The sequence below is a fragment of the Loa loa genome (assembly GCF_000183805.2).
Source record: "Loa loa unplaced genomic scaffold supercont3.36, whole genome shotgun sequence".
Lineage (NCBI taxonomy): Eukaryota > Metazoa > Nematoda > Chromadorea > Rhabditida > Onchocercidae > Loa > Loa loa.
Window position 1 is genome coordinate 329,838 of NW_018108216.1, and position 25,271 is coordinate 355,108.

At 34.6% G+C, this 25,271-nt stretch overlaps 4 protein-coding genes across 4 annotated transcripts in view; 3 read left to right on the plus strand and 1 right to left on the minus strand.

The window, feature by feature from the left end:
* Nucleotides 1-5,918: 5,918 nt before the first annotated feature.
* On the minus strand, nucleotides 5,919-6,786 carry LOAG_04139 (hypothetical protein; the record flags this gene model as incomplete). The annotated part of the gene is made up of 3 exons (XM_003139676.1): nucleotides 5,919-6,036; nucleotides 6,315-6,467; nucleotides 6,584-6,786. The coding sequence occupies 3 exons, from the start codon at nucleotides 6,784-6,786 to the stop codon at nucleotides 5,919-5,921; spliced, it is 474 nt and encodes a 157-aa protein (XP_003139724.1).
* A 5,051-nt stretch (nucleotides 6,787-11,837) lies between these two features.
* Nucleotides 11,838-19,109, plus strand: LOAG_04140 (hypothetical protein). The gene is made up of 18 exons (XM_003139677.2): nucleotides 11,838-11,887; nucleotides 11,999-12,421; nucleotides 12,756-12,962; nucleotides 13,220-13,363; nucleotides 13,604-13,737; nucleotides 13,948-14,155; nucleotides 14,542-14,655; nucleotides 14,797-14,968; nucleotides 15,179-15,366; nucleotides 15,690-15,842; nucleotides 16,075-16,215; nucleotides 16,431-16,526; nucleotides 16,610-16,774; nucleotides 16,991-17,069; nucleotides 17,448-17,785; nucleotides 18,074-18,208; nucleotides 18,411-18,516; nucleotides 18,747-19,109. The coding sequence occupies exons 1-18, from the start codon at nucleotides 11,870-11,872 to the stop codon at nucleotides 18,914-18,916; spliced, it is 2,991 nt and encodes a 996-aa protein (XP_003139725.1). The 5' UTR covers nucleotides 11,838-11,869; the 3' UTR covers nucleotides 18,917-19,109.
* Nucleotides 19,110-23,417: 4,308 nt separating this feature from the next.
* LOAG_04141 (hypothetical protein) lies at nucleotides 23,418-23,821 on the plus strand (the record flags this gene model as incomplete). Its single annotated transcript, XM_003139678.1, has 2 exons — nucleotides 23,418-23,695; nucleotides 23,761-23,821. 2 exons carry the CDS (start codon nucleotides 23,418-23,420, stop codon nucleotides 23,819-23,821), a joined length of 339 nt encoding a protein of 112 aa, XP_003139726.1.
* A 954-nt stretch (nucleotides 23,822-24,775) lies between these two features.
* The window catches only part of LOAG_17053 (actin-1), a 9,064-nt gene continuing 8,568 nt past the window's right edge, over nucleotides 24,776-25,271 (plus strand). The window contains exon 1 of the mRNA XM_020449714.1: nucleotides 24,776-24,942. Coding sequence (XP_020306735.1) covers nucleotides 24,817-24,942 — 126 coding nt within the window. The 5' untranslated portion in view covers nucleotides 24,776-24,816. The remainder of the gene's footprint in view (nucleotides 24,943-25,271) is intronic.

The following is a 25,271-nucleotide window of genomic DNA, read 5'->3' on the forward strand; positions in this document are numbered from 1 at the left end:
TGCATCACTTACTAGATATTTTTACCGTCCTAGCACGGTTGCTTAGTCTATTATTCTAGTTCCAGTGACAGACCGATAAATCAACAATATCATGAATCATCATTCATTTGCATATCTATTTTCAAATATTAGAGGACTTTTTTTTAGACTGACAAATATGCCATGGTAGCGTCACATGCTTCCACCTAAATTACATAATTTTCAAACATTCCTGATTTTGAATTTGTTTATTTCCTTTGCAAACACAACTGCGTATAACAGGAGTTTTTACTAATAGTTCATTCGCTTCTGCTCATTTCAATTTTAATTAAATTCACTTCGTCCTCAACTGCATAATAAAATAATTTCTAGACAGATCAGAAAGAAAAGGAAACGGTAATGGTGGAACAATAACGAGTAAATTTTATATACCAAAATTTTGGAAAGCAAAAATAAAAAATAGTACGAATGGCATGGAGTTGCATTTTGCTTTGTTGGAAACCGTATTATGCTGCTATCACATTGGATTTTGTTGATATCGATTATAAGATACTATTCACATTATTTTGGTAAAACAGTATGAACATTAAAGCACTATTCTTTTATTTCTATAAATGTGTAAAAATCTCTTCATTAAATGGAATACGCCCCTCCATATCCAACAGTATCCAAAGAGATTAATACAATATTCTGTCACCTATCCTGTAAATTACACTACTATATTACATACTAATTACATCCCAGATATTCTTCAAATACTGGACTGGCAGATCGTGAAAGAACATTGCGATCCCGTTAATGTTATTGAAAATTTCGTATATGTTTGCAACAACGAATAGCTCATTTAATGAGTAGTCTATAGGTATTTCACCTTTAATCTAAGGTATGAATTGCGAAGTTTGAAGATATTTCCAGCAGAGAAATTCAAAAATGGAAGATGAGGTAAATGAAGGACAATCACAAATGAATTTATTATGTGAAAAAGAAGAAGGATCATCTCATTAATTTGATTTATTCACAAGTTTCCATCTAATAAAGGTACTAATTATTTATCACAAGCTGCTATATCAACTTCTACAATTAAAATATGTGCTCCTAGAAGATATCTTTCATTTCCTTAGAAAGCCTCATTATGCTTCGCAGTACTTAGTAGCTCAAGTTCTACTTATAAAATTGCAAGGCAGCCTTTTTTAATTTTTAGATTCAAAACAAAAATGGTGTGTAGAATACGTAAACTATTGGGCAAACAGAAAGCTCTTTAAAACTGTTCTAAAATCAACAGATTCAGTACTCTAGCAAAATTATTTTGTTTCTAATATAAGCTTGTTGCAACTAGTTAAAATTATAAATTGAAATTTATATCTATTTTCGAAAATTATCAGCATTTTGTTAGTGCTTCATAAATACGAAATTCGGCATCTTTTTATATTTTGCTAGATCAGCTGATAATAAAACGAATTGTTAGCATTAGTAAAGGCGATGGGAGAACACCACTACTCGTATGTCTTATTGAAAGTTTGGCTTAGAGTGATATCTACTGCAAGACATCATTAAGTAAATAATTCCTCAGTAAATTTCAAAGTTTTTTATCAATGTTCACTAATTATTCTATTAAATTAATCTTGTTAAAAATTTCAACAGAATACTGTTTGAACTGTCCATAGGAGTATTTCAGAAGACAGCAGTTAACTCGAACCAGCATTAGGTATGTGATGAACACATTTGAAAGAATCTTGCAAATACCGCAATTGAGAGAAGTAAATTAAGAAACAGGAATTGAACAAACCTAATAGTTTATTGATAGCAAATTTGAAAAAGTTTTATGATGAAAATTAAACGTTGTAAATTCCCCAAAATATCAACAGGATTCCATTGCAAGAGAGAATTTTTCGCATGTTTTTTATCTCATTGTTTTCCATCTTTATCTCTTCAGAAAAATTCCGGGAACTCGTCCCGGATTGCTTTTTTTGGTCAAGAAATAAATGCTTATGGCTGATATGGGACAGCTTTGGGTAAATGGATGAACGAAAACGATGGAAAGGAAGCTTTTCATTCCTTCCTCATAAATCATCATCGTCCTTTCAAATTCCATTCAGCCGGTGTGCCCTCTCTAACTCATTTATTGGCTTTCCGTTGTTTTTTTTTTTTTTTCTAGAAAGGTTTTCTCATGATTGCAACCAATTTTATGCATTCTAGATCTTATGGAGCCTAAAAAAGTGACCGTTTTTAGAAGCTATCATTACTTTTCATAGTTATTTTCGGCATATTTCACATCAGTTTAATATTTACAATCAATATTTATCTTTCAATTTTTAATATTTCTCATTGTTATAAATGTTCGGTTCTCGCAACAAATACGTCGATGTAAGGTTAGCACAGATATAGGTTCGAAAGCATTAAATTTGGTCAAATGTCGTGGATTGACCTCTTGACGAGAATTTTTAAGAACTGAACAGAATTAATTCTTTATTGGCTATCTAAAAAGAGGGGGGTCTAAATGGGGATTTAATAAGATGAAGCTGGCAAAAACCCAATGGAGGAAAGGATAGCGTGGTTGTGGTGATAACGTGGTGTAAACATCTGTCATTTATTGTTGCAATAAGGCAAAAAGAGACAACTCTGGAGGTCAATTAGCCCCCATAGGCAATGATTTATAGTCGAGACATATGCATTAAGAGAGCGGATCGAGGACACGAGGTAGCAATGGATGACCGTCAATGTGAAAAACATAAACATCGGCAGTTGGTCAAAACCTTGACACCACTCTTGGGATAAATATTGTACAGCTGCTGCTTCATGCTATATTTTGCATTAAAGTGAAATTTTTGGAAACAATTCAAATAACAATTGCTTCTGGATGTCGGATTCTACTCATTCAGTGGATCCATCTCAGGCAATGTCGGGGTTAGTTGTTCTCTGCTCCGATATGTGCATACTTTATGTTCTCATGCCTTGTTGTCAGGAACATGATGTAAAATTTCACTTATCACCAGGATCTTCCACTACGAAATATCTTACAGGTCTTGGTTTCGTTGCGATTAAGTTGGACTGACACGAATACATAATGATATTTTTACATGAGATGATTGAATGTATGAAGCTTCTTAAATTACTTTCCTGTATTTTGAAATATCTTTAGTGTGTAAGTTTCCTACGAAAGTCAACTGGGCTGCATTTGCAAATCAATGTGCAGTTAAGAAAATCTGTAGAACAGAAGAATCTATTTGCTCAATAAGGTAAAACAAATCAAGTAGATAATTAAGTATTTTCAACAAGTCAAATTTTAAAATGCCAGTGAATTTCTGCTTTCCTACTTTAGTTTGAAATTTTGAGCAGAAATTTCGCAGACGAAGAAAACGGAATAATGATGAAGAAATTCCCACATGCATGTTTGTAATACCCAGCAAGGGCCATTTCTTCCTATATAACTCACATAATTATTGATAATAGCTACGAAACACTTCAAGCATGCTGTACACACGTAATAAGTTGGTAGTACCAGTCAGCTACTCAATTTTAAACCTGTTTTATAAAATTTAAATCTGGATATAAATCCTTCAAGACAGTGAGCTTTCCATTTTAAAATGTCAGTGAATTTCTGTATTCCTACTTAAGGTTTTTTTTATGATTGTTTTTTCATGAAGGCATGCCCAGAAATGAAAGGACGAAACAAAATGGAAATCAAAAAATAAAAAATGAAAGAATCACAAGAAAAAAAAAGAAAAAAGGAAAGAATTAAAGGATGAAAGGATAAAAATGAAAGAAAAAAATAAAAAAATTGCAACAACCGTACCACCGCCTCTTACACGCTGCATTTTCACAGAGAATATTTCACGGACCGCAGGCTAGTCTCAACCACTGATTATTTTTCGGCATGGTTGGTGTGTCCACAGTTTTTTTCGGTTTTCTGGTGTTGAGGTGGGCAGTGGTCTCGACTTTATACATTTTCAGTTTAAATCTTCTAATCTAAGCAATTAGACAAAAATTAAATTGGGGAGGGGGAGGTTTTGGTCAACAAAAATGTCCGTTCGATTATTATAAGTCACAGTTAATGTAAGTAATCTGAGTTAAGTGCAGTAGCTTTTTCAGTTTGTAACATAATTTGATTTTTCCGAAGGTCGAGTCGTTGTGTTGTGGTTGGGGGATCAAAGATCAGTTTCAGATAGTTCGTAAATTGTTAGAAAAACAAATGATTAAACACATTTTAGAAATCAATAACTGTGTCAGTTTCAGATAGTTCGTAGATTGTTGGAAAGACAAATGATTAAACACATTTTAAAAATCAATAACTGGACTAGTATAAAGCTGCAGTACTGTTGCTTTTTTTTGCTTAATGTGAAATGTGGCATACATCTTGTGATGAAATCAATTGTTCTTTTTTCTATGTCAAGAAAATCTGAAGGATTTCATTTTCTTGAATATATTTTTGATATGATATGGAAGAGCAGGAAGACGCGTCAAATTTTTTGTTGGATAATTACAGTAATGGCACCTTAGCTTATTGATGAAGCCAGTAACGTATTAATGAGGTCTTTAGCTTTCTTCTGTCGGTCAACATCATCAAAAATGAGTCCGGGCAAAATGAGGAGTGATGGAGAAGAGAAAAATAACTAACCTTTTCGTCCACAAATTAATATTCAGATTTTTTCTAACAATGTTGGAGGGGTGATGTGCATAGATTAGATGTGAATATGAAAGTGACAGTGTGTGTTTAGTGCTGACCTCTTTATTTTTAGACAATCAGGCGACAAGGTTCCAAACTTGCATAGAGAGATGAAGCTCAAACGGTCAGTCTAGCAGCAGTTGAACTTCAATGTTAGTTTTTGAGAAATAATTTTTAATCCATTCTGTTCATTTCGGTCCTCACTTGTTTACATCCGAATGGTCACAATCTAAAATTAATCAGTCCTATTTAGCAGGGAATTTTATTTGCAAGCTGCAAATCTTGGGGTCTCGTTCTAGCATCTAATAAGTGAAATGAGCATATGCACTTAAAATAATTTTTCATGTTTCTCTTGTTCGTCAGTTTCTCTCATGCACTTTGATAAGATATACTCAACTTCGCTTTTAATTTCAGTCGATAAAAAACCAACTAAGAGGTTGGATGGATAATTAATAGCTGACCTGGAGAAAATGTGCACCATAAAGTACGACATGTAAAAACTTCGCATGGTTGAAGTACTCACCGAAAAAGTAATCGTTTATTAATATTTAATTAATTTGCCGGGTTTTGCACTGTAGGTCAAACAGTCGATGGCATGTGAAATAAGCGAAAGTAACGAGTGAATTTTGAAATGTGAGCATCGCTTTTTTATCTTCACTTAAATTTCCTCTTGGCCTATTATTCCAATTTGTATATGTGAGTTTATAAATAATGTAGTCATTCTAATTCCTGATCTCCGAGAATCTGAATTGTTTTGAGCAGTGTGTCTTTTTTAGTAGTATTTACTGTAAACCCAATTTTAGCGGGTTTTTAGAAAAAAATCGGAATATTTTCGCAATTCATTCAAAATTACCTAATTTAGATTTATTTAGAAAAGTTAATCTTACTAATACTTCCGTTAGGGGAGTACCAAGTAATGAATATTTTATGTAAATTTAATAGAAGAATAAGCTAAATATTTAAATTCGAATAAAAGTAAAAAATGAAGTATTTTTTGGACTTCTGGAAAATAAAAAAAGAAAAATCGATAATATTCGTTATAAGGAGGCGAAGGCCAAATGATTACTTAAAGGAAAGGAAAAATTGGAGTGGAGTTGTTAGCCACGCTATATGATATATAACATCCCACTGTAATTATTGCATGCTGCTTCTTTGCTTTTATAAAAATTATGGCGATGTTCTAATAGTGCATTTGTTTTCATTTGAAATTTAAAATTTTTTAAAAATTACTGAATGCAGTCACTCTTTTTTTTCGAAAGCTGAAAAGTTCGAAGAATTAATTTATTTGTTCGAAATTTTCGAAGTGTAACACAGCTTTCACTGTTACTTTTACCATGTTTTTGATCTGGGGTGGTTCGGCTCTTCGATTGATCGGTAAACAGCAATGCAGCGTTCTTGAAATATACAGCTGAACATTTTTTCAACAATTGCAGCATTTTTTCAGCGAAGAGACGGGGATGAATCTGAAAATATCCTTTCTAAATTTGGAAAGTTTTCATCACGAGCTATTTTAATATGTTGACTGCTGTTTCAGTCTTTTAAATTTTGGGAGATATCCGTGCATTTCGAATTGGTGAATATGTTCGGTGGTCACACTGGCTTGATTCCGCATAAAACTAAGGTTCATTAAAAAAAAAGTGCAAGAGCATCCGAAACTAGAGAAGCTTTATACATGAGCCGAGCAGAGGGGTCAGAGGAAGATGGCGAAGAAGTCTGGTAGGAGAAGTGTTCTATGATGGTTTGCAGCAAACGTCCTATGGCTTGTGTCGAAAAGAGATGGTTGGCTCTCGGTTCGGCAGTGGCAGCGGCGGCCTCTTGTTTGCTCCTTTAAACTGATTTACGGCTTTTGTCTTGTTTCTAACTTAGAACATATTCTCGTCTTCTCCATTCTTAACATTCAAACAATCAGTCCTCCAAGACAACACCATCTCAACTAACAACCTATTCTGATCGACGGCTATTGATGCTATAACGTTACATTTCAAAACGTGCCGGTATGTTAATCGTATCGTAAGGGATAGTGCACTAATGAGCGAGATCACGTATGTAGAATGAGTGGTGAGAAGCTTTGTCTTCCAACAGATTCCACAAAACTTAATCAATATTTGTCGATCTGTTAATCGGGATATCGATATATTGTGCATCTTTGTTTCTTGCCAGAAATTTGTTCGTTTTTTAACATAAAGTACATAAGACTTCGAATCATTTGTCACCAACAAGGATGCAATGAGAATTCAAATCCTTGACATCTGAGCACATCTCAATTCATAAGGCAAAGCTCAGATGAGCTCAAGGCTCACTTAACAGAAATCCTCTTTTGACAGCAGGTTACAAGTTTCGTCTGGATGGCTTCAAGAAATTTCGAGGAATCTCGAAGCCGCCGAGATGAAACCCATAACCTGGTGTTAAAAGACGATTTTCTTTTAAGGAATTGAGATAGAAGTTTATATGGACATTCCTGGAGAAAATCCACAAATATGCACATTGTTTTGAGAGGAGAGTACCTTACGTACTGCAAACATGGGGCATGGTGCGAATAAATGGAATGTGAATAGAAGGGCCATAGATCCTAGTTATATTGTACCAGTGGTAAGTGGCGAACGAATTAAAAATCTGTTTCGTGCTTACCTAATTAGGTTTTTCCCTTTTTCATATTTCGTTCTCTTATAATAAAATGATATGAGCTTTTCGTAAAAGTAAGAAGAAAGGGATACTCATTCTTTCATTCACCAAATCTGGTTGAGCCTTTAAATTTCAACAGCTTTCATAAATTAAAAATCGTAGTGATACAATTGTTTCATCATATAGTAACAGCTGTTTCATTTGGGAATCATCACACTTGCGTTTTACATGAAACTTCATAATGTTAGACTGAACATCTCTCATTCTTCCTCAAAAGTAAGCTTTAAGTTGTTTTGTACTTACTGATTTGTGTTAATAGTTCGACTGTTATCTGAAAGTACTCTTTCATTTTGTCGTTGATGGACAGAATGTCTATAGCTGTCGCTGCTTGCTCTTTTGTCTTACGTATAAGTTTTTTCGTTCTCCCATACACCGGATTTTTGCTGAAAAAAAGAGCAATACATATAAAATAGTAAGGTTAGTGGATATTAAATCTGTAATCAAATAAATCTACTAGCACATAAAATAAGTCAAGAAAGTAACTCATTTAGATTAGGCATTGATTTAACCAAAATTGAAATTAATTAAAAAATTAAAGAAGATCATTGATCAAGATTGCAATAACTTTTCTCTCGGAATCCTCGTGTTAATTACGTTACTAATTTAGCTTCATAAAATTTATACAGTGATTCTTTTTTATAAAAATTTGTGTTTTGCAGTTCTTTTTTTATTTGCCTTTCTGGAAATGTTTACCAAATAGTTTTCCTGTCTTCATTATTCCTAGTTCTTTAAATATGGTATGTTATTGGCTTATTTTTGCAAACGAATTTAAAAGCACCTTTTTTAAACACCCAAGTTTGTCAGTCTACTGTACAATTTTCCATTTAAACTGCGACCAAAATGTTATGATGAATGCGAGAGGTGTAAGGGTTCAAGGATTTTAAAGACAAATTGTGTATACAGATATGCGCCATATACTGCTGGAACTTACTGAAGGCTTTTGTGAGTTAATAGATGTTAAGTCACTTTCAACTTAAATATTTGCCACTGTAACGCTAATTAGGAAGTCTCGAGCTAAAGTGCATGACATAATTAGTTATGGGATCTTTCAATTAGTGTTTTAAAGGTAATGCCGATGATTGGACAAAAATATACACTCACATCTTCTCATCGTTTGAAAAAATAAAATAATTTGGAAACAAAAGTTATTTCAATAACTGTCACAATAAAAGGAACGGAAGTCATGAAAGGTCTGTTGAAATTTTGAAAAATATTTATGATTTAAGTTGAAATAACTTTTGTTTTCAAATTTTTTATTTTTTGAAGCGCTGAGAAGAATAAGATGTGAGTGTATTTGGGCTATGTTGAGTTATGCATGCTTGGTCTTCCATTTCCATGAGAGCTAAAGTAAGGGGAGTAGAGTACGACGCATTATGCTTCTTCATTAGTCGGCTGTTTTTTTGAAAATCTCTTCCTTTATGTACGTTGGTTTTTTGAACGATTTTTCCGATTTTGGGTAGCATTAAACAATTGTAAAGGTTTTCTCGTCTCAACAAGAATTTTTATGCAAATTGAAGGGTGATGGAGAGAAAGGAAGGGAAAAAGCGTGGGAATTTGGGACTCATTTCTGCGTTGACCTACTATATGGAAAGTCTGCAGAATTGCTTATGGTTGGCTGTTTAAGATTTTCATTTCTCAAAATACAGCTCATAAACCTTTGAAAACATTCTGCCTTTCGTTCTGTTCCCTCCTCATGTTTTTATTTCCAGAAATAAATTTTTTCTTTTTCGTGTAAATAGTCTTTTCATTTCAAATAAATGAAAATTGTCCTCAGTTTGATAGGTATCCCCCTTATGAGTTCTAATTACATCGAAGTGTCATTTATTTGGCAATGGGATGAAAAATATAAAAATCATATTTCGATTAAAAATCAATCATGGCACTGTTATCAATTTTTATGGGCGGTATGTTAGTCTTTATCAGGAAGAGAAACAATGATGGGCTTTTTCTGCCATTCCCTAAATGGATATCACTGTGTTGTTTTAGAATATCGACTGGTGATTTAGTTTTTTAGTCATTTGGGTAATCAATAAATAAGCATGTCTCAGTCGTCCTGTTCTAATGATTACTTGGGCAACAGTTAGTCCTCTTTAGTTTTTTTTCTTTTTTCTTTAGATTATTGGTCAGTTATCGATTCATCAATAAGTGACCTGGTAAATTGGATAGTAAATTAGTTAGCAAGTGGAGCAGTTGATTTTTTTTAAAATGATTTCTGAATGGTGCATTATGCAGTAGTGCATTATGCAGCAGTGATGTGTGATGTTCCTTGCCGTTATTGTGTAAAAATATTTATATGTTCACTTAACACCGTTCAGGAAAACAGACAGAGTAGGATAGGGAAAGAAAGACACGCGGTCCCCCCATCCAAAACATAACTTTTTCTCCTTCATTTAATTGCTTTTCTTTAAAGTGTTAATCTATTGCTCTTTGTAAAACGATTCTCCCTACCTCCTCCCTCATCATCTTTCTTTTCTTCTTTCTTCCACAAATGTACAATAATTCACTGACACAGTGATTCTTATTCGTTTTTTTTACCACTACTTGTGAAGAAACATCTTTCAAAAAATGAATTTGCGACGCTAAAACAGAGGGTGAAAAGGAAATCGTTTTAGAGTTCAATATTTGAGATATTTGTGTTCTTTCAAAAATCTACGATGTTGTAGCGCTAGGAATTGATAAGGAAAGTTAATATTTAGAATAAAGTTTAACTGATTATACATTTGCTTAGTGTATCCAGGAATGGGATAAATTTAAGATTTTTTTTTTTTAGTTTCAGCAGAGATAATTGCTGTTTAAGGAAATATATTTATTTTCAGTGACCTACCGTTAACCAATTTCCAGTATTTTTATGCAAACTTTCTTACTCGATTCCAAAACAGATTTACAATGGAGTGTGGTCGGGACAGGGTACTACATATAATCTTTGTGCATAACTGACCAACATATGATACCATTCAAAGTTTAAATTAATGTTTCATGACTTTTTTTGCTAATGGAAACTTTTTTTAATATTATAAAGCGAATATCCGTTTTCGTTCTTTGTCGGATGGAACAGAAGTATGCTGCTTGCACGGACGATGAACTACCCGTAAAGTTTGTTCGAAGTTTCAAATGTGTGCATAATTCGATCTTATGATTATATCAGGAGTACTACTTTCATGAATCCAATAAAGATGGTCATTTGGCTTAATATGGTTAAACACCATCTAAATTGATTAATATATCATTAGTATATGAACAAGTGTATTTTTTTCAAATTCCTTAATAAAGTTTTGATTGAAAATAAGAGTAGCATGAAGTTGTAAAAGCTCCAGTAAGCAAAAATTAGACAATCTGTTCGTCAAGGAATTTCAGAATCATTAATCATTTTGGATCGGGCGGGTATGGCAGGGTGGGGTGGTGGTAGAAAAGAAATGGTTCCATTTTTGACCGTGGTAGTGACAGCAGTAGTGATAGTGATGTTGATGCTCTAGGGATTGGTTTGGTTTGCTTGAGTGGTTCAGTTTTGGGTGATATGTGGGACTAAAGTTAGTAGTAGTGCCTATTATGTGTCATTCCGTTCTCTACCCGTTCTCAAAAGTTCCCCAGCCCATTCTTACATTATTCTCAAGAAATATATCATGTTTTTGCTTTTTTCCTTCGTCTTTTAATGTCATGTGGTCGTTTACTTGGCTTTAAGATCCTTTTTTTCTTTTAATTTTAAAAATTCCTTATGGTTTATCAGTTTTATTTTTGTCTTTCCCGTTTTCATAAACGGTAGCTCACTTTTTAATCATACTGGTAGTATTAGGAATTAACTACTTTGAGAATTTGGTTGAAATTTGATTGAAGAGAAATAATAATTTCCGTTAGCGCATCGTTAGCATTGATGTCTGCTGTATAGTCAGCACTGGAAACTCCTGCATAAGATTTTTGGTTACACTGCTATACCTCATGATTTATTAGAACTACCATGATCTTGTTGGTTGTTTTTCTTCTAACTCAAAATGTCTAGAAATAATTCGGACGATTTCCATTGTTGCAGAATTTTTGGTAAATCTAAAAATATAGTAGGACAGCTTTTTCCAGTATGCTCATCCTAGTTTCATAAGGTAACAAAGAGGGAACAGGGAGAGGGAATCTCACTTTTGGTTGCTGATCATGGCCTTTAAAATAAAACAAAGAAAAAAGCCGATGGATGGAGACAAAAATAGTGGAAGGTGGTGATAATGATGATATAAAACAGATCACTTTATTGTGCAGATATAATGTCAAGGACAAATGATCAGCATATCAAATAGACCACACCATAAGTGGCCATCCTTCTACGGTGTTGTTGCTTCTATTTTAAATTTCAATCAGGTTTTTTAATTTGAATCTGCTGGTAATTCGAGCTCAGTAGAGAATGAGCGCTCTTTCTGCGACATAGCGGAATAAGAATACATGCAACAGTTGTGTCACATAGGCGGTACATTTCCGAGCGAGATTTAATATGTTTATATTTAAATATAGCTATTTTAAGTAGTAATTCTTCAGGTTTGGAGGTCAGGTAGTGAGCTTGGCGCAATGAACAGTTCACCTCACGTTAGTTATTTCATTTGATAAGAAATTTGTTTAAATAGAAATTTAATGCTACTATACATGGAACGATTATTCCACATATTTCAACGATCAAGTTTAAGCTATTTTTTGCAGGATTATGTACCTCATTGCTCTCCTGCAGAACAGATACCGAGTACGATGAAAGCAGTCGCTGAGAATCGTCATTTCAGTTTAGGCGCGATGGTTTCCCCGAAATCGGGTCCCGGTAGGCCTTCCGTCCTTCAACAGCAACCCCTTTTCAACACTAACGGTAGTTCAACACGTCTCCCTCCAACTCAGGCCCAACCAATTCCTGCTTCGTCACAAATGCCTCCACGTCCTACTCAGGTGCCTCTTTCTGCTCCGCTTCCTCATCAGTACCAGCAGCAGCAGCAGCAACAGCAGGAACAATCCGTTTCAATTGGAAACGCTGATATTCCTTCAACTGGTCCTTCTAGTGCTACAAATGCTATGTTCCGTGTACAGATGTGGTCTAATAATTTCGATAGTGGTGTTCATTCTATGAACCATAGTTCAGTAAGTTTATTTTCATAAAATGTTTCCATATTCTCTCCACTAAATTTTAATCTTTTCAAATTTATCACTTCTCACAAAGGAACTTGATTTAGTCATCGCGCTGGCTTTAACTTAATCTGACATCAGTAATCAGTAACTTTGACAAATCATGCTAGCTGATTTTATTGTTTAACAGTTTAGTTGTGAAGCAAAAACGAGAAGTAGTAAAGCTTGAAAATCATTGCTTCTAGTTAGGTTTAAAATTCCACTCATGAAATTTTACAATATATTTATTTAAAAGTAAGAAAAATAGATTCAAGATGCTAGACCAGCTCTTATCACTGTTTACTTGAAGGCACCATCAGTTCTATCAGTTAGTTCGCTACGCGCTGGATCACAAATCTCGACTATGTCCGATGATGCACATTCACGGATTGAGTTAACTGATCAGCAGCAAATAAAATTCGAAAATATACCATCAGATTTGGGACGTGGCTCACAAGATGGTGAAACACGGAATGCAGTTCCAGAGCTTATACACTTACTTAGTGATGCTGATGAGGTTGTCCTTTCTTAGCGATATATATGTATATATTTTTGTTTTTGACCAAGTACAGAACGTTGATTATTCTTTGAAGTTTCTGTGAATATCCAAACTATAGACATTGGCATCAGTCTTTTAATTATCTTCTTTCAGCTGTTAGAAAAATACTGGTAGATTTCAGATTCTTATTGGGATTGCGGAGAGAGAAGCTTAAGTGCAGATTTTTTTTTTGAAGTATTCCCAAAACTGTGAACATTTCAAAGATTATGTTTTAGGTGGTAGTACAACGTGCAGCAACAACGATACAAACTATCGCTAAGATTGATTCCGAAGAACCGCTTTATGCGGAACCTTATTTGCGAGCAGTTGAAGTTATAACTGCTTTGAAAGATCTGTTGAGAACAAAGTCAAATAAACCAGTAAGTACTGATCTAGTTTTTATGTCAGAGTTCTCTGTTCAGACTTTGAAATGTAATTGATATAAGGTTGAAAAAGTTCTTTAAAATTGGCGATCTTTTTATGCAACTATCTCAGAATCATGTGAAGTAAGCAGTGGATGAAGTTGCATTCTTTCTATCAGGCATCAATGTGGAATATATAACGAAATCGTTTTTCCAAATGAGAATCTTACATTCCTGTTTGAAATTCTTTACTTCCAGGCTATCATTAAACCAACCCTTGGTGCTTTATTTCATATTTCTGAACGTCGTGATGGTCTTGAAAGCATTTTGAAAATAAATGACCAAACAAAGGGGTCATTATTGGTCGATATTATTCAACATATTAAATTTACGTAAGTTTCCTACCCTATCTTTTGACATCTTTTCAAATTCAAGGAAAAATATAGGACAATATGTGGCAGATTATTTTCTTGCCACTGCTTTGAGCACTCTTGAACTTTTGGATGTTCGATGGCTAATCTATGCAACGATGCGGCAAAATCAGAAATAAATTAATGACCAAACAGTTGGGAACATGCCGAACTCTTCCCACTTTTTTTCAGCGGTGGTTCAGCCTTGCGTTATGCAATCTTGACGTTTCATACGATCATTGCTGTAAAATCGGCTGATGGGCACAATGTCGAAGTAGCTCGAGCCAATGGTGCCCTTCAGGCTCTGGCTCAATTTCTCGATCGTGAAAGCAATGAAAAGCTCCTTTCAGTAATCGTTGAATGTGTGCGATTACTTTGTGATAAAAGTCAGTCGCAGAGGGTTAGTCGTATCCGATATAACTGATAGCTCTGCTCCTAGCGAGCTTTTACCGTGATCATTGCTTTCTTCTTTTTTAATACATATTTTGTCTTTCAAAAATCTTTTGTCATCCTTAAAATTTATTCCGGAAAAATTCAAAAAGTCTGCAAAATTCCGAAGGAGTACTATCCAGGTCAGAATAAGTGAATTCTTAGAAATTTTAAGTCATTTTTCTTTTTCTTTAATCAGATAAGAATGATCTTTACTGCGACGTTTAACTAAGGATATAATCAAAAAATTCGGGAACAGATTTTGTACTGCATTGGCTGAAAAGACTGAAATGATTCCCGAAATCACAATTCATGGGAATTTCGGAATTTACTACTTTTTTTCCTTCTTAATTTCAGGCACTATTTCTACAATTAAATGGGCCATCCAAACTGCTTCATATATTGCGTGTATTACGCTATGAAGGTTTACTCTGGAGAACTACGCAGCTTTTAAAAATTTTTTCTAATGCGGTAAGTCGTCATAATTTTTCCATGTGAATTACAATCCTTAATTACAATTATTAAAGTCTTTTTAGATTTGAAGATTTAGTGCTTTCCCCCAAGAAATAATGAAATGTTCAAAATTCTTTTCACTACTCTTGATGTGTTTAGGATCCCCAAGCAATAGTGAAGTGTGGTGGCTATGATGTTCTGCATAAGCAGCTCGAACACGCCAGTCAGCGGTTAATTATTTCAACTTTGGAATGTATCAGGAATATGTCCGATGTACCCACTAAAGATATGGATGTTTCACCTCTTCTTAATAAACTTCTACAGCTTTTGGGTACATTTTAATTTCACTTTTTTTCTTTCAATTGATGATTAGGCGTAATGCATTAATAATAGTCTGTGTTAGAAGTTACTTGTATTTTCAGACTTTCTACCATGGGATTTTGGGAAGTAATGGTTGCACAATATGATATATGTTTTGTTCGTAAACAGAACTACACTTCCTTGATTGATATATTCAGTTCAGTTGCAAAATTGTCTTTAGGTGCGATGGATCCAATTGTCATTTTGTACTGTACTGGAATTTTATCGAATCTGTTAGCCAATAACCAAATGAACAAGGAATTTTTATTCAGTCGAGGAGCAATACCAACTTTGTATCGTGTTTTGATTAGTTCGTATAGCATACCAGCAAGCACTCCAAATCAACAGCAAAGAGTGGAAGATATACAGGTAGTTCTCACAAAATTTTTTGGACTGTATGAATTATTTCTAAGCTGAACATGCCTTTGTCGAGAATTTATTTCTTGAATTTTTGCGTTTTTCTCATCCTATGATCATTATATGAAAAATTAAGCTGATTAGAAAACTCTTTCTAATTGGAAAGAAAACTAAAGTTTAAAATATATTACTATAGAGAAAGTTAAGGTGCTATTGTAGTGCATTAAAATACTCGTACACGAGTTACTGACTATAGCAACATAATGGTCATCATACATTTAATGCATACTATTGGTTTTATTTCACAACAGTTGAAATTCTCTTATCTTTCATAGGAACGTGCGTTAGCAACACTGCGTCATCTGTGTGTCGGACATACCCATCAAGTTGAAGCGCAGAAAGCTGTCCTTCAGCAGCAGTATGCTGCTGACTTTTTGCTCCGAAAACTTACCGAAATGAGGCCTTCTATACTGAAACAGACACTTCAGGTTAGGACCTGAAATTCACTTTTATAGAGATTGCTCTTTAAATTCAGCGTATCCATGTTCGTATATTATTTAGAGATAAATAAAATCTAGCACAGCAAATGGATGGCCTCTGATTTTTTCAACTAGATTGCAATGTTTTGAAAAGGTCAAGTCAAGACTCTATTTACTTTTTTCTTGTTCTTTCTGTTAATGAAACAAAAACACAAAAATTGATATTAAATTCAAATTTCAGATACTGAATAAAGCAGCTCTGCAAGATACAAACCTTCCACTGTTTCGTGAAATTCGTTTGAGGCAAACACCTGATTGCGAGACAAACTTTGTGGAGCGTATCACATTGATTTTAAAGGTCGCATGCGATCAATTACCATCGGTAAAATATTTAACACCAAAATCTCCGCAATTTCCAGTAATATTTCTATTTGGAATTCTGTTTTTCTAAAATACCTTAAAATGAAGAGAAGACAGTAGACAATATTTTAGTGTTCGAAAGCAAAGTAGCACAGCAGAAGAAAAATAATAAAAGCGATTGTCATGATTATCTTTATTACTTTTGAAATGCCCATTACGTGAATTTGTTGTTTACAGACAAAAATGGTAGAGGAAGTACGTGTTGCAGATCTTATTCAGTTATCATTATCCACTCTTCAACTTCTGTGCCGCGATTCACTTCTTCTAAATCAGGTTTGTCTTTGGTATTTTAATTGATTCAAATATTGTTTTTACCAATTCATTTTCTTTCACGAAGTGGAATTGTAAACTTGCAGATATCATTTTGTGTTAGAAGGGCTGATTTCTTAATGTTTCGCGATCGCGATGGTGATTGTGCAACATTGCTACCAGTCTTTTGCTTATATCAGAGTTATGTGAAGGATGAAAATTTGGATAGAAGTGCTCTCGGTCTTATATATGAACTTTCTTCGCATCCAGAAGTTAGCATTACCTTTATTATCGAAATAGGAGTTACCCTTATCGAAATAGTTTATTGCAGTTTCCAAATGTACTTACAGTTGTTTATTATTCATTGACCATCTGATATTATTAGGAAAAGCCTTTTTCCTTATTAAAATATGACAACCGAATATTCATCTAGCTCAAAAGTCATTAAAGTGTTGGTAAGCATGATAATTCACTAAGATGTATTTCAGTTAGCTGCCTTATATGCTGCAGATAATGGCTTGATGGCAGCTTTGCATCATTATTCACAAAGTCGAAATCAACCTTTTGGTTAGTTTATATTGCTTCAAAAGTGGGATACTGTCGAATTCGAAATGATTGTATGAGTCCTGGTGAACATCTGGCTATGTACATAATGACCATAAAAACTGCAATCGACAACTCTTGAGACATGACGAAGTCTGTGGTCGGAGTGGTGCCTTTTTGATTAGTTTTAATATGGTTTTCGTGATTAGTCTTCGCTTAAGAGCGAAATTACTTGAGTCTTCGGCCGCTTCGTAAAACGAATTGGTCGCACTAAGTATTATCATCCAACCTTTGGTTAAAGGATGAATGTTATAAATAATGCGTAGTAGTAGATTGCGAAATAAATGATATATGTGTACACAAATATAACAAAAACATTTATACTTTTCCAAGCTATTACAGCAACATATGCCAAACAGGCTTATGAGCGCAGTGTCCAAGGCGGGAATCCATCCGTTCTTTACCAGAATTTCCCTTTGTCACCATCTCATCGTTTGCTGTTACATTCGGTGCAGTCCAGTGGACAGCCGAATATACCGTACAACGGATATTCTTCCCAACAAATTCAATATCCCCAACAAAACTACGGGACCAATAATTCCTACAATACCATATCAACATCTGCATCAGGGGCGCTTCATTATCCTCCTTTGCCACCACAACAAACTGCATTGTCAACACCCACGCCTTTAACTTCATATCCTAATTTGGAGGGCCCTGGCGTTCATATGCAATCTCAGGTAAATCTTGTCTTGAAATAATTTTAATTTTCAATTTTACGCTTATTCAAATGTTTCTTTCCTTTTAGAAATTTTTACTTTCATTTGATTATCTTTTTTACTAAATAAAGGATTACAGTTTGGTTCAAAGTCCCCAAATCACTGATTATCTCGGTATTAGTTGTTGAATATTCTTTTGGACATTTTCCGAAAGCTATTGCAATGTAACCATTGAAGATCCTGCTGTTTGTAAAATATGATCTTATTATGTTTGGGAAAGATGAAATATTAACCCGGAGTTTGTTTTAGACTTTGTCACCTCCTCAACAGCAAGTACCATCTGATAATCAGACAAGTCCTGTCATGTATGGCCGTGAAGGTCCATCGCAAAACACCGTCAACACGTCAAGTAACATGGAGTATTCTTCAGAAGTGTGGCCTGAGGTGTCTTTCATGAAAATTTCTAGTATAAACTGCAAGACTTTAAAAGTGCATTTCTCGATCCTCTGTATTTTTCAAAATTTCTGAATATAATTGCAGGTTATCATTTCGGAATGTGGTTAGCTGCTTTGCTTGCACAGCGAAGCCGATTTTAGATTAAAATATATTCCATTTATCAATTAAATGTTCTAATGGTGTTTCTCAGGATCTTTCTGGACTCTCAATAAATGATGATCCATTCGCAACAATGTTCACACAACAGTTTGATTTACCTCAGCAAAGACATCACTTGCGATCAGCATATCCCTCTGGTTTCTTTCATGAAATGATTCCTTATAAGCAGAACTCTGTTTGATAGCTTTCTTATAAGCAAATCTGTTTGATAGCGTATCTAAAATTTTAGAAATCAATCATTGTGTTTAAATATATGGTTTAATCCCTTACGTATTCGTGTTGGTTTCACGTTAATCATGCCTTTAAGAAATATCTTATGTGCGATTTATGCCTTTTCATAGCTGTAGCATTGTTTTCTTAATTTCAGTTCGAGGAGAGCACAGTGGGACCTCGTTAAATGCTTACTGTTGTCCTGGACCACCGAATATTAACACTACCGATCAACCGATGGAAAATGTTCATATGGGTAGTCCCGATGCTTCGGCTTCTTGGAATGAATCAACAAATAACAGCAATTTCGGTGATTTCCAGATGTAGCATATCTTCGAGTGCCATAACAGTTGTAAATAAATAACTGATTACACGAAGTTTAATGCTTGGATTAAGGCATGCAATTTATTTGCTAATCAGATCTTCATTATATATACTGCTTAGCAACTAAGCCATTGTAGTTATATCACAATTTGTTCAGTTTTCCTTCTTTTCGGTGGCCTATGCGTTTGGAAATGGAGTTTATATCAAATACATAGAAATTTAATTTTCATGCGTACAGCTATACGTAGTGGTCGATGATTTAAATTACTTCTTGCAGTATTAAGAGATGGAAATTAGAAAAGGCCTTCGTTAATCGGTCATAGAAATCATAGGAAACTTCATTGCGATTTGCTAGGTCTGTTTCAGTTTGCGGAGTCATGGTTCTGATAGACCCCTTCGCTCCATTTCTTGTTTCTTCGTAGATCATATGTATGTTTTGATTTCTAAATCTGAATCGCGTTTTTGAAAGTATTTCAGGGTTTCTGATACGTTTCTTTTGTTCTTGTGAATCTGATTAAATTTGTAGATTTTTGCGGGATTCTTATAAATCTGTCTCATTATGGCGCAGAAACTGTAGGGAAATTGGAATGTTGAATTATCGTAAAGAACGGATATTATGTGTTGCAGCATAGTGCTTGAGATCAGCTCATACCGCATTACTTTCGTTTTCTATTGTCATATTCATTGATTTCAGAAGTTTTTCAGAGCTCAATATTTTAGTTGTAGTGTTCAGTGATTCTGTTGATTTCTTATATCTGTAATGGTCAAGATCACGGTGATTTGTCAGTTAACATTTTCAGAGAGAGTGCCAAGTTATTAAGTGTGAGTTCATGATATTTCGATTTTGATAGCACACGTTTTTGTGAACAGAAAGTGGTATAAGCTAGTTTAATTACGGGAAGCTCAGTCTCTTGTGATCAACCGCTTCATTTTTGCGTTTTTTTTTAATGCTGAAGGAAAAAGAACATGAAGAGAGTGGGAGTGGGAGGGGACGTATTCCTGAACATGCTAATCGGATAGCGCTGATCCATTTGGTATGTTTTGTCGTTTTTTTGTTCCATATATTTCCATCTCGCTATGCATTTTTGTGCAGATTTTTCACCATGCTCATCAGCTGAGTTTTTCATACATCTCGGCTATTCTTTTGTCCTTTCTCTTCAAGTTGATTATGCAAGTCAGTTGAAAACATTATTCCTTGGTGCAGGGTATTTCAGAGAGGTTTTTGGCAGAAACCGACCTTAAGTAACCATTGTTTGTACGTTTCAATTTTGGAAGGTATGCAGCTTTTCGTATCACCTGGTCAAGAAATTTGTTACAAAAGTAGTGTGCTTATGCATGTATTAAATTTTGAGTGATGTAGCAAAGATGATCACTTTCAGCAAAGAGGAGCTTGATTTACATCAGCGCTATATACCCGGTAGAAGCATCATCTACGCCATCCTATATTTCTTCACTACAAACCGATTGCTCAAGATGTTTTTTGGTGTTTTTACGGCATATTTTTCGAAATTTTACAGTAATTTTGAGATTGTTTATTCCTTTCAAATACTGTAGCTGTAGCAATGGATTTTATCTACAGAATCATTCAGTTAATATCGTTTTAATTTTGAATATTATGCAGGTTATGTTTATCATTGTCGTAATTTCTGTGCATTATATCAATGAGAAATGCCATAAAAATTTCCGCATCTTATGCTACATTAATCAGCCACTGAGAGTTGTTCAAACTGGTCATACAGGTACACACTGAAATCATATAAGTGAATATTTCAAATCACTAAGGAAATTCAAAGCATTCATGGGGCCACAATGGTGCTCGGTGTTTCATTTGAAAACTGAACGGTATATAAAATTGACTTCCGAAAATTGATGTGTCGTGCTGCATAGATATCTATGATATTGGGACTTGGATGGAGGTGCTGCCAGTGAAGCATTTTATATGATGATCAACATCCAAGATGATTGCGGAAATGTGTACCGGTCGAGTTCCCGAATAAATTTGGCGGGAAAGTATGCTACTTTCATTTGAATTTATCATGGCTTATTCCCAATGGAGCATTTCGAATAGTGAAATTGATATACTTTTTAAAAACAGTATAAGTCATCAGTATATGATATTAATTTAAATTTTTCGACATTTTCGACGGAAGATATTGTGTTTTGCAGAATGAATATTAGGCGTTTGTAAATGTGTAAGCTTGTTGTCTGCCCCCTAAATTACGACATAATTTGTGTGCTGTGTCTGTGTTTGTGTTTGTTTGTCTGTGTATGTGTGTGTTTCTGTGTGTGTGTGTGTGTGTATGTGTGTGTGTGCGTGTCTGTGTGTGTGTGTGTGTATGTGTGTGTGTGTGTGTGTGTGTGTGTATCTTCTGAAGTATAAGTGAAATGTCTAGCTGATTAGCAACAAGTGTCAGGACTTCTTACGATTCCTGGCTAGTTCCAATTCCAAGAATTGAAGGAAGTGAAAGAAGCAAAGGAGTGTTATAAGAGCGGAGTGTGCTATAGAAATATAAATTTTTTTCGAAATTTTTGAAGCTTATGTTATTTGTCTGTTTATTTGTCATTCTGTCCACTGCTATCTGGTAGAGTGATAGTAAGCTCTTCTTCTTCCTCACTGTTATCCATAACTTTTACAACAAAAATACATCATAGCAGGATTGCAATTCGTGGAACTCGAACTCTTCCATCTCATCTCAAATCACATACTATTTCTCTTTTCATTTTAGTGAATAATAAAGCAACTTCACCTTCTCCAACCAATTCATTATTTCTTCATTTCATTCCACAACAATCCACAGAGTCGGGAATTTCTCCGAAAAACTAGCTCATCAAAATAGTTACTTCAACAGATTCAACTACAAAATTTTATACCGGCAAAAATATGAAGAACATAAAAACAGTTAATAATTATTATCACCAATGATCAGTAGTAATTATTACCAATTATTATTAATTGTCACTGGCAGTCAGTGATAATTAGTAATAATTATTAATCACTATTAGTAATTAATAATATTAACAATTATTGTTAGTAATTGACAATAATTAAAGTAGTAACGGTAATAATGATATTTATTTTATTTTTATTATTTTATTATTATTATTATTATTATTATTATTATTAATTATTATTATTACTGTTTATTATTATATAAGAGTACTTAGAGTAAGTACTTAAAGAGCAATAAGTCACTTTTTGCAATAAATCACTTATACTTGTTTATTATTATATAAGAGTACTTACATCAAATAATATGGTGCTACAGGAGCGCTCTTGGAATTTACGAAACTTCGGAAGCAATAAAAGATCAGCTAAGTTCCTTAGCTTTTTGAATTACTATAAAGTTCTAATTCCATCCGGTGTCGTTTAAGGCGAAGAAGATCTCGAATACATTAGTCTTCAATAAAAAAATATCATCTGGATATTATTTTCACTACACATATTTCACATGCCTGATATTCTGATAGTTTCTGTCAGTTCCGATATTTGCGCATCCAAATTCACATAAAAAGTAAAAGCAACATGATTTCCGTGTACAAAATAGGATTATACTAAGATAGAAAGTAGCACAAATCTCATATTTACGGGATCTATAACGATCTTCACTATTCTATTTCTTTTCAGTCTATAACGATCTTCACTATTCTATTTCTTTTCAGTCTATAACGATCTTCACTATTCTATTTCTTTTCAGCATACTCTACTTCATACTTCTTTGTTTTTCTAAATTTCAAGAATGCACTGTAAAATTCAGGCAGCAATGAAAAGGTAAGATTATCTAAATGCAAATATCGCCACTGTACATAAATCCATTTCAATGAAGGCATGAAGGTTTTGAAAGGGATAATGTTCGATTAATTGTGGAAGCTAAATTCGAGCAAAATGCTATCATCATCATGAATACACATTATTTCAAAATTGCAGTTACTGAGAGATGTTTCAATCTGTTAGGACTCAAAGTATTTTCTTGATCACTGATTGAAAACATAAACTTGAGTGACATCACTCCTTGACCTAAAATGTGTGGTTGTAATAAAGACTGAGCTGCACGATATTACACATCCAAGACCACTTAGTTGAGCAAGTAACAACTTTTGTGAAGTCTGAAATATTATAACATGCAAGTGTCGAATGGTAGTTCATATGCACCAAACCCTTGCACAATTGGCTGTGTTTTCCCGTAGAAGCATCTTTGACTAGTGTGAACCTCCATCTAGCATGGTCCTTAGGGTTTTTGGATAAAATAAAAATATACAATTTAAGTACAATGTGTAGCGTCACTGTTTTCTACAGATATTGCTGATTTCCCGACGAGGTCCCTGTCCCTCATCAAGTTATTGTATAGGAATTCCAGCCGGAAAGGGAAAAAGGTATCAGGGATCAGAAAGCAGCAGTGTAAGACTCAAGATGGTTCCTTGCACCTGTATATCTTCCTCCTCCATTATGAGCAATTTCCAGAACTTTGTTTCAATACTGCTACCACTTTTGTTGTTCTTCTTAGCGATGCGCGGCACATATCTTCCCTCCTGGTCATCTCCACCACGATCTCTCCGATCTTGCTTGCGCAGTGCTCAACGCCTTCCACCTCATCCACTCATTTCCACGAATTTCCGAATATTGAGCCATTTAGACACATTTACAGCAGATAGACAGAACATACACACACATACACATACACATACATACACGTACACACACATACACATACACACATATACACATACATACACAGACACAGACACACACACACACACAAAGAGAGAGAGAAAGAGCGGTGATCTGTAAGCCTGTATAAAAGAAGCTGGTTGATGATCCGTGGCATTCAGATTATCTGCAACTGTTTTAGGCGTTGCCGAAGACTTAACGATTGTTCAGAGTCATTTCCGAATATTTGCCACAACAATTAGTGAATTATTTAGTTACTTATTTCTATCCATTCATTCATTCAAATTGACGCGCATTAGCATTGCGCAATGGTCAAGAATACTGGATCTGATCCATTACCGCCATTCAAGCAAATTCACAACAGTTCAAATAAGCTTACTTTTTGGCTTTATTCATTTTCATTCGTCTTAAGAATTCATTGAAACTCATCCCTTATTTTTGGACTAAAATGATTTTTTATGCTTCTTTAGCCTTGCTTATGTCCATTCTATTCAAACTTTTAAATTTCACTGTTTTGAATCATCAAGTTCTGACTTAGTTCTAGGCGTTTCTTCTCGTTTCCCACGTTTAACCTATGATAAACAATAAGCTGTATGTAATATCATCCATCATCCTCCTCCTCTGTAAATATTTTAAATATTCGAGGGGCAGAGGGAAGCTGTGGAGGGTATCGAGTCGAACTGTTGTAATCTTAATTGCCGTTTCTTCTACAAATTCCTTCGTGATTTATGAATTTCAAATTCTTGTCCATATAGCGAACCATTGTCTTCTGCTTTGCACCTCACTCTCAGTAAAATGTTTGCATAGTGTAAGCAATTGAGCAAGCTAGTGTAAGCTTTCATCGCACCGATGTGTAACAACTAGAATGCGCAAAAAAAAAAATCTCGACCACTCGGGAGCCCTAACATTTTTTCAACGATAAACTCATTCAAAGACAAGGGAAGATGCAACTTCACCCACACAACAATACTTTCGAAGAAGTTTTTTTCTGTTAATGCGAGGGAATATCTATACAACCAAATGAATGTCAATTCATTTGCTAACTTTTCCCCTTCCATGACAACGACTGCTGCGTTTTTCTTGACATTACAGTACTATTTCGTTGAAAGCTCTTCAAAACGATGCCGTATATATAGTTAGAAATGTTTGAAATAATTCTTTTTTGATTGCTTAAATATCTGAATCTGTGGCTAATTTTAAAGAGAACTATCGTTCAAAGTAATAAGCTGGAGCAGAAATGTGCGACGAGGAAGTAGCGGCATTGGTAGTAGACAATGGATCCGGTATGTGCAAAGCCGGATTTGCCGGTGATGATGCACCTCGAGCTGTATTTCCATCAATAGTCGGACGACCGAGGCATCAGGTAAGCTTCTCAACTCTGCTCACATCTAACACAAACAATTTAAATTGAATAAAAAAGAGATATATCCAGTTAGGAAATTATAATCGGCTTTAAAAACTGATTTGGAAAATTTTGATGGTTTCCGGGCATCGATGAAAAGTTTTGCAGGGTGTCATGGTCGGTATGGGTCAAAAGGATTCATACGTAGGCGATGAGGCTCAGTCGAAGAGAGGTATCCTGACATTGAAATATCCAATTGAGCACGGCATTGTCACAAACTGGGATGACATGGAGAAAATCTGGCATCATACCTTCTACAACGAACTTCGAGTTGCTCCCGAGGAACATCC

What these genes read in the sequence shown, in the direction of transcription:
- LOAG_04140 (XM_003139677.2), top strand. An exon ending in ATTCTATGAACCATAGTTCA is followed by an intron (nt 12,422 to 12,755) that starts GTAAGTTTATTT and finishes GTTTACTTGAAG; the next exon opens with GCACCATCAGTTCTATCAGT. An exon ending in GAACAAAGTCAAATAAACCA is followed by an intron (nt 13,364 to 13,603) that starts GTAAGTACTGAT and finishes CTTTACTTCCAG; the next exon opens with GCTATCATTAAACCAACCCT.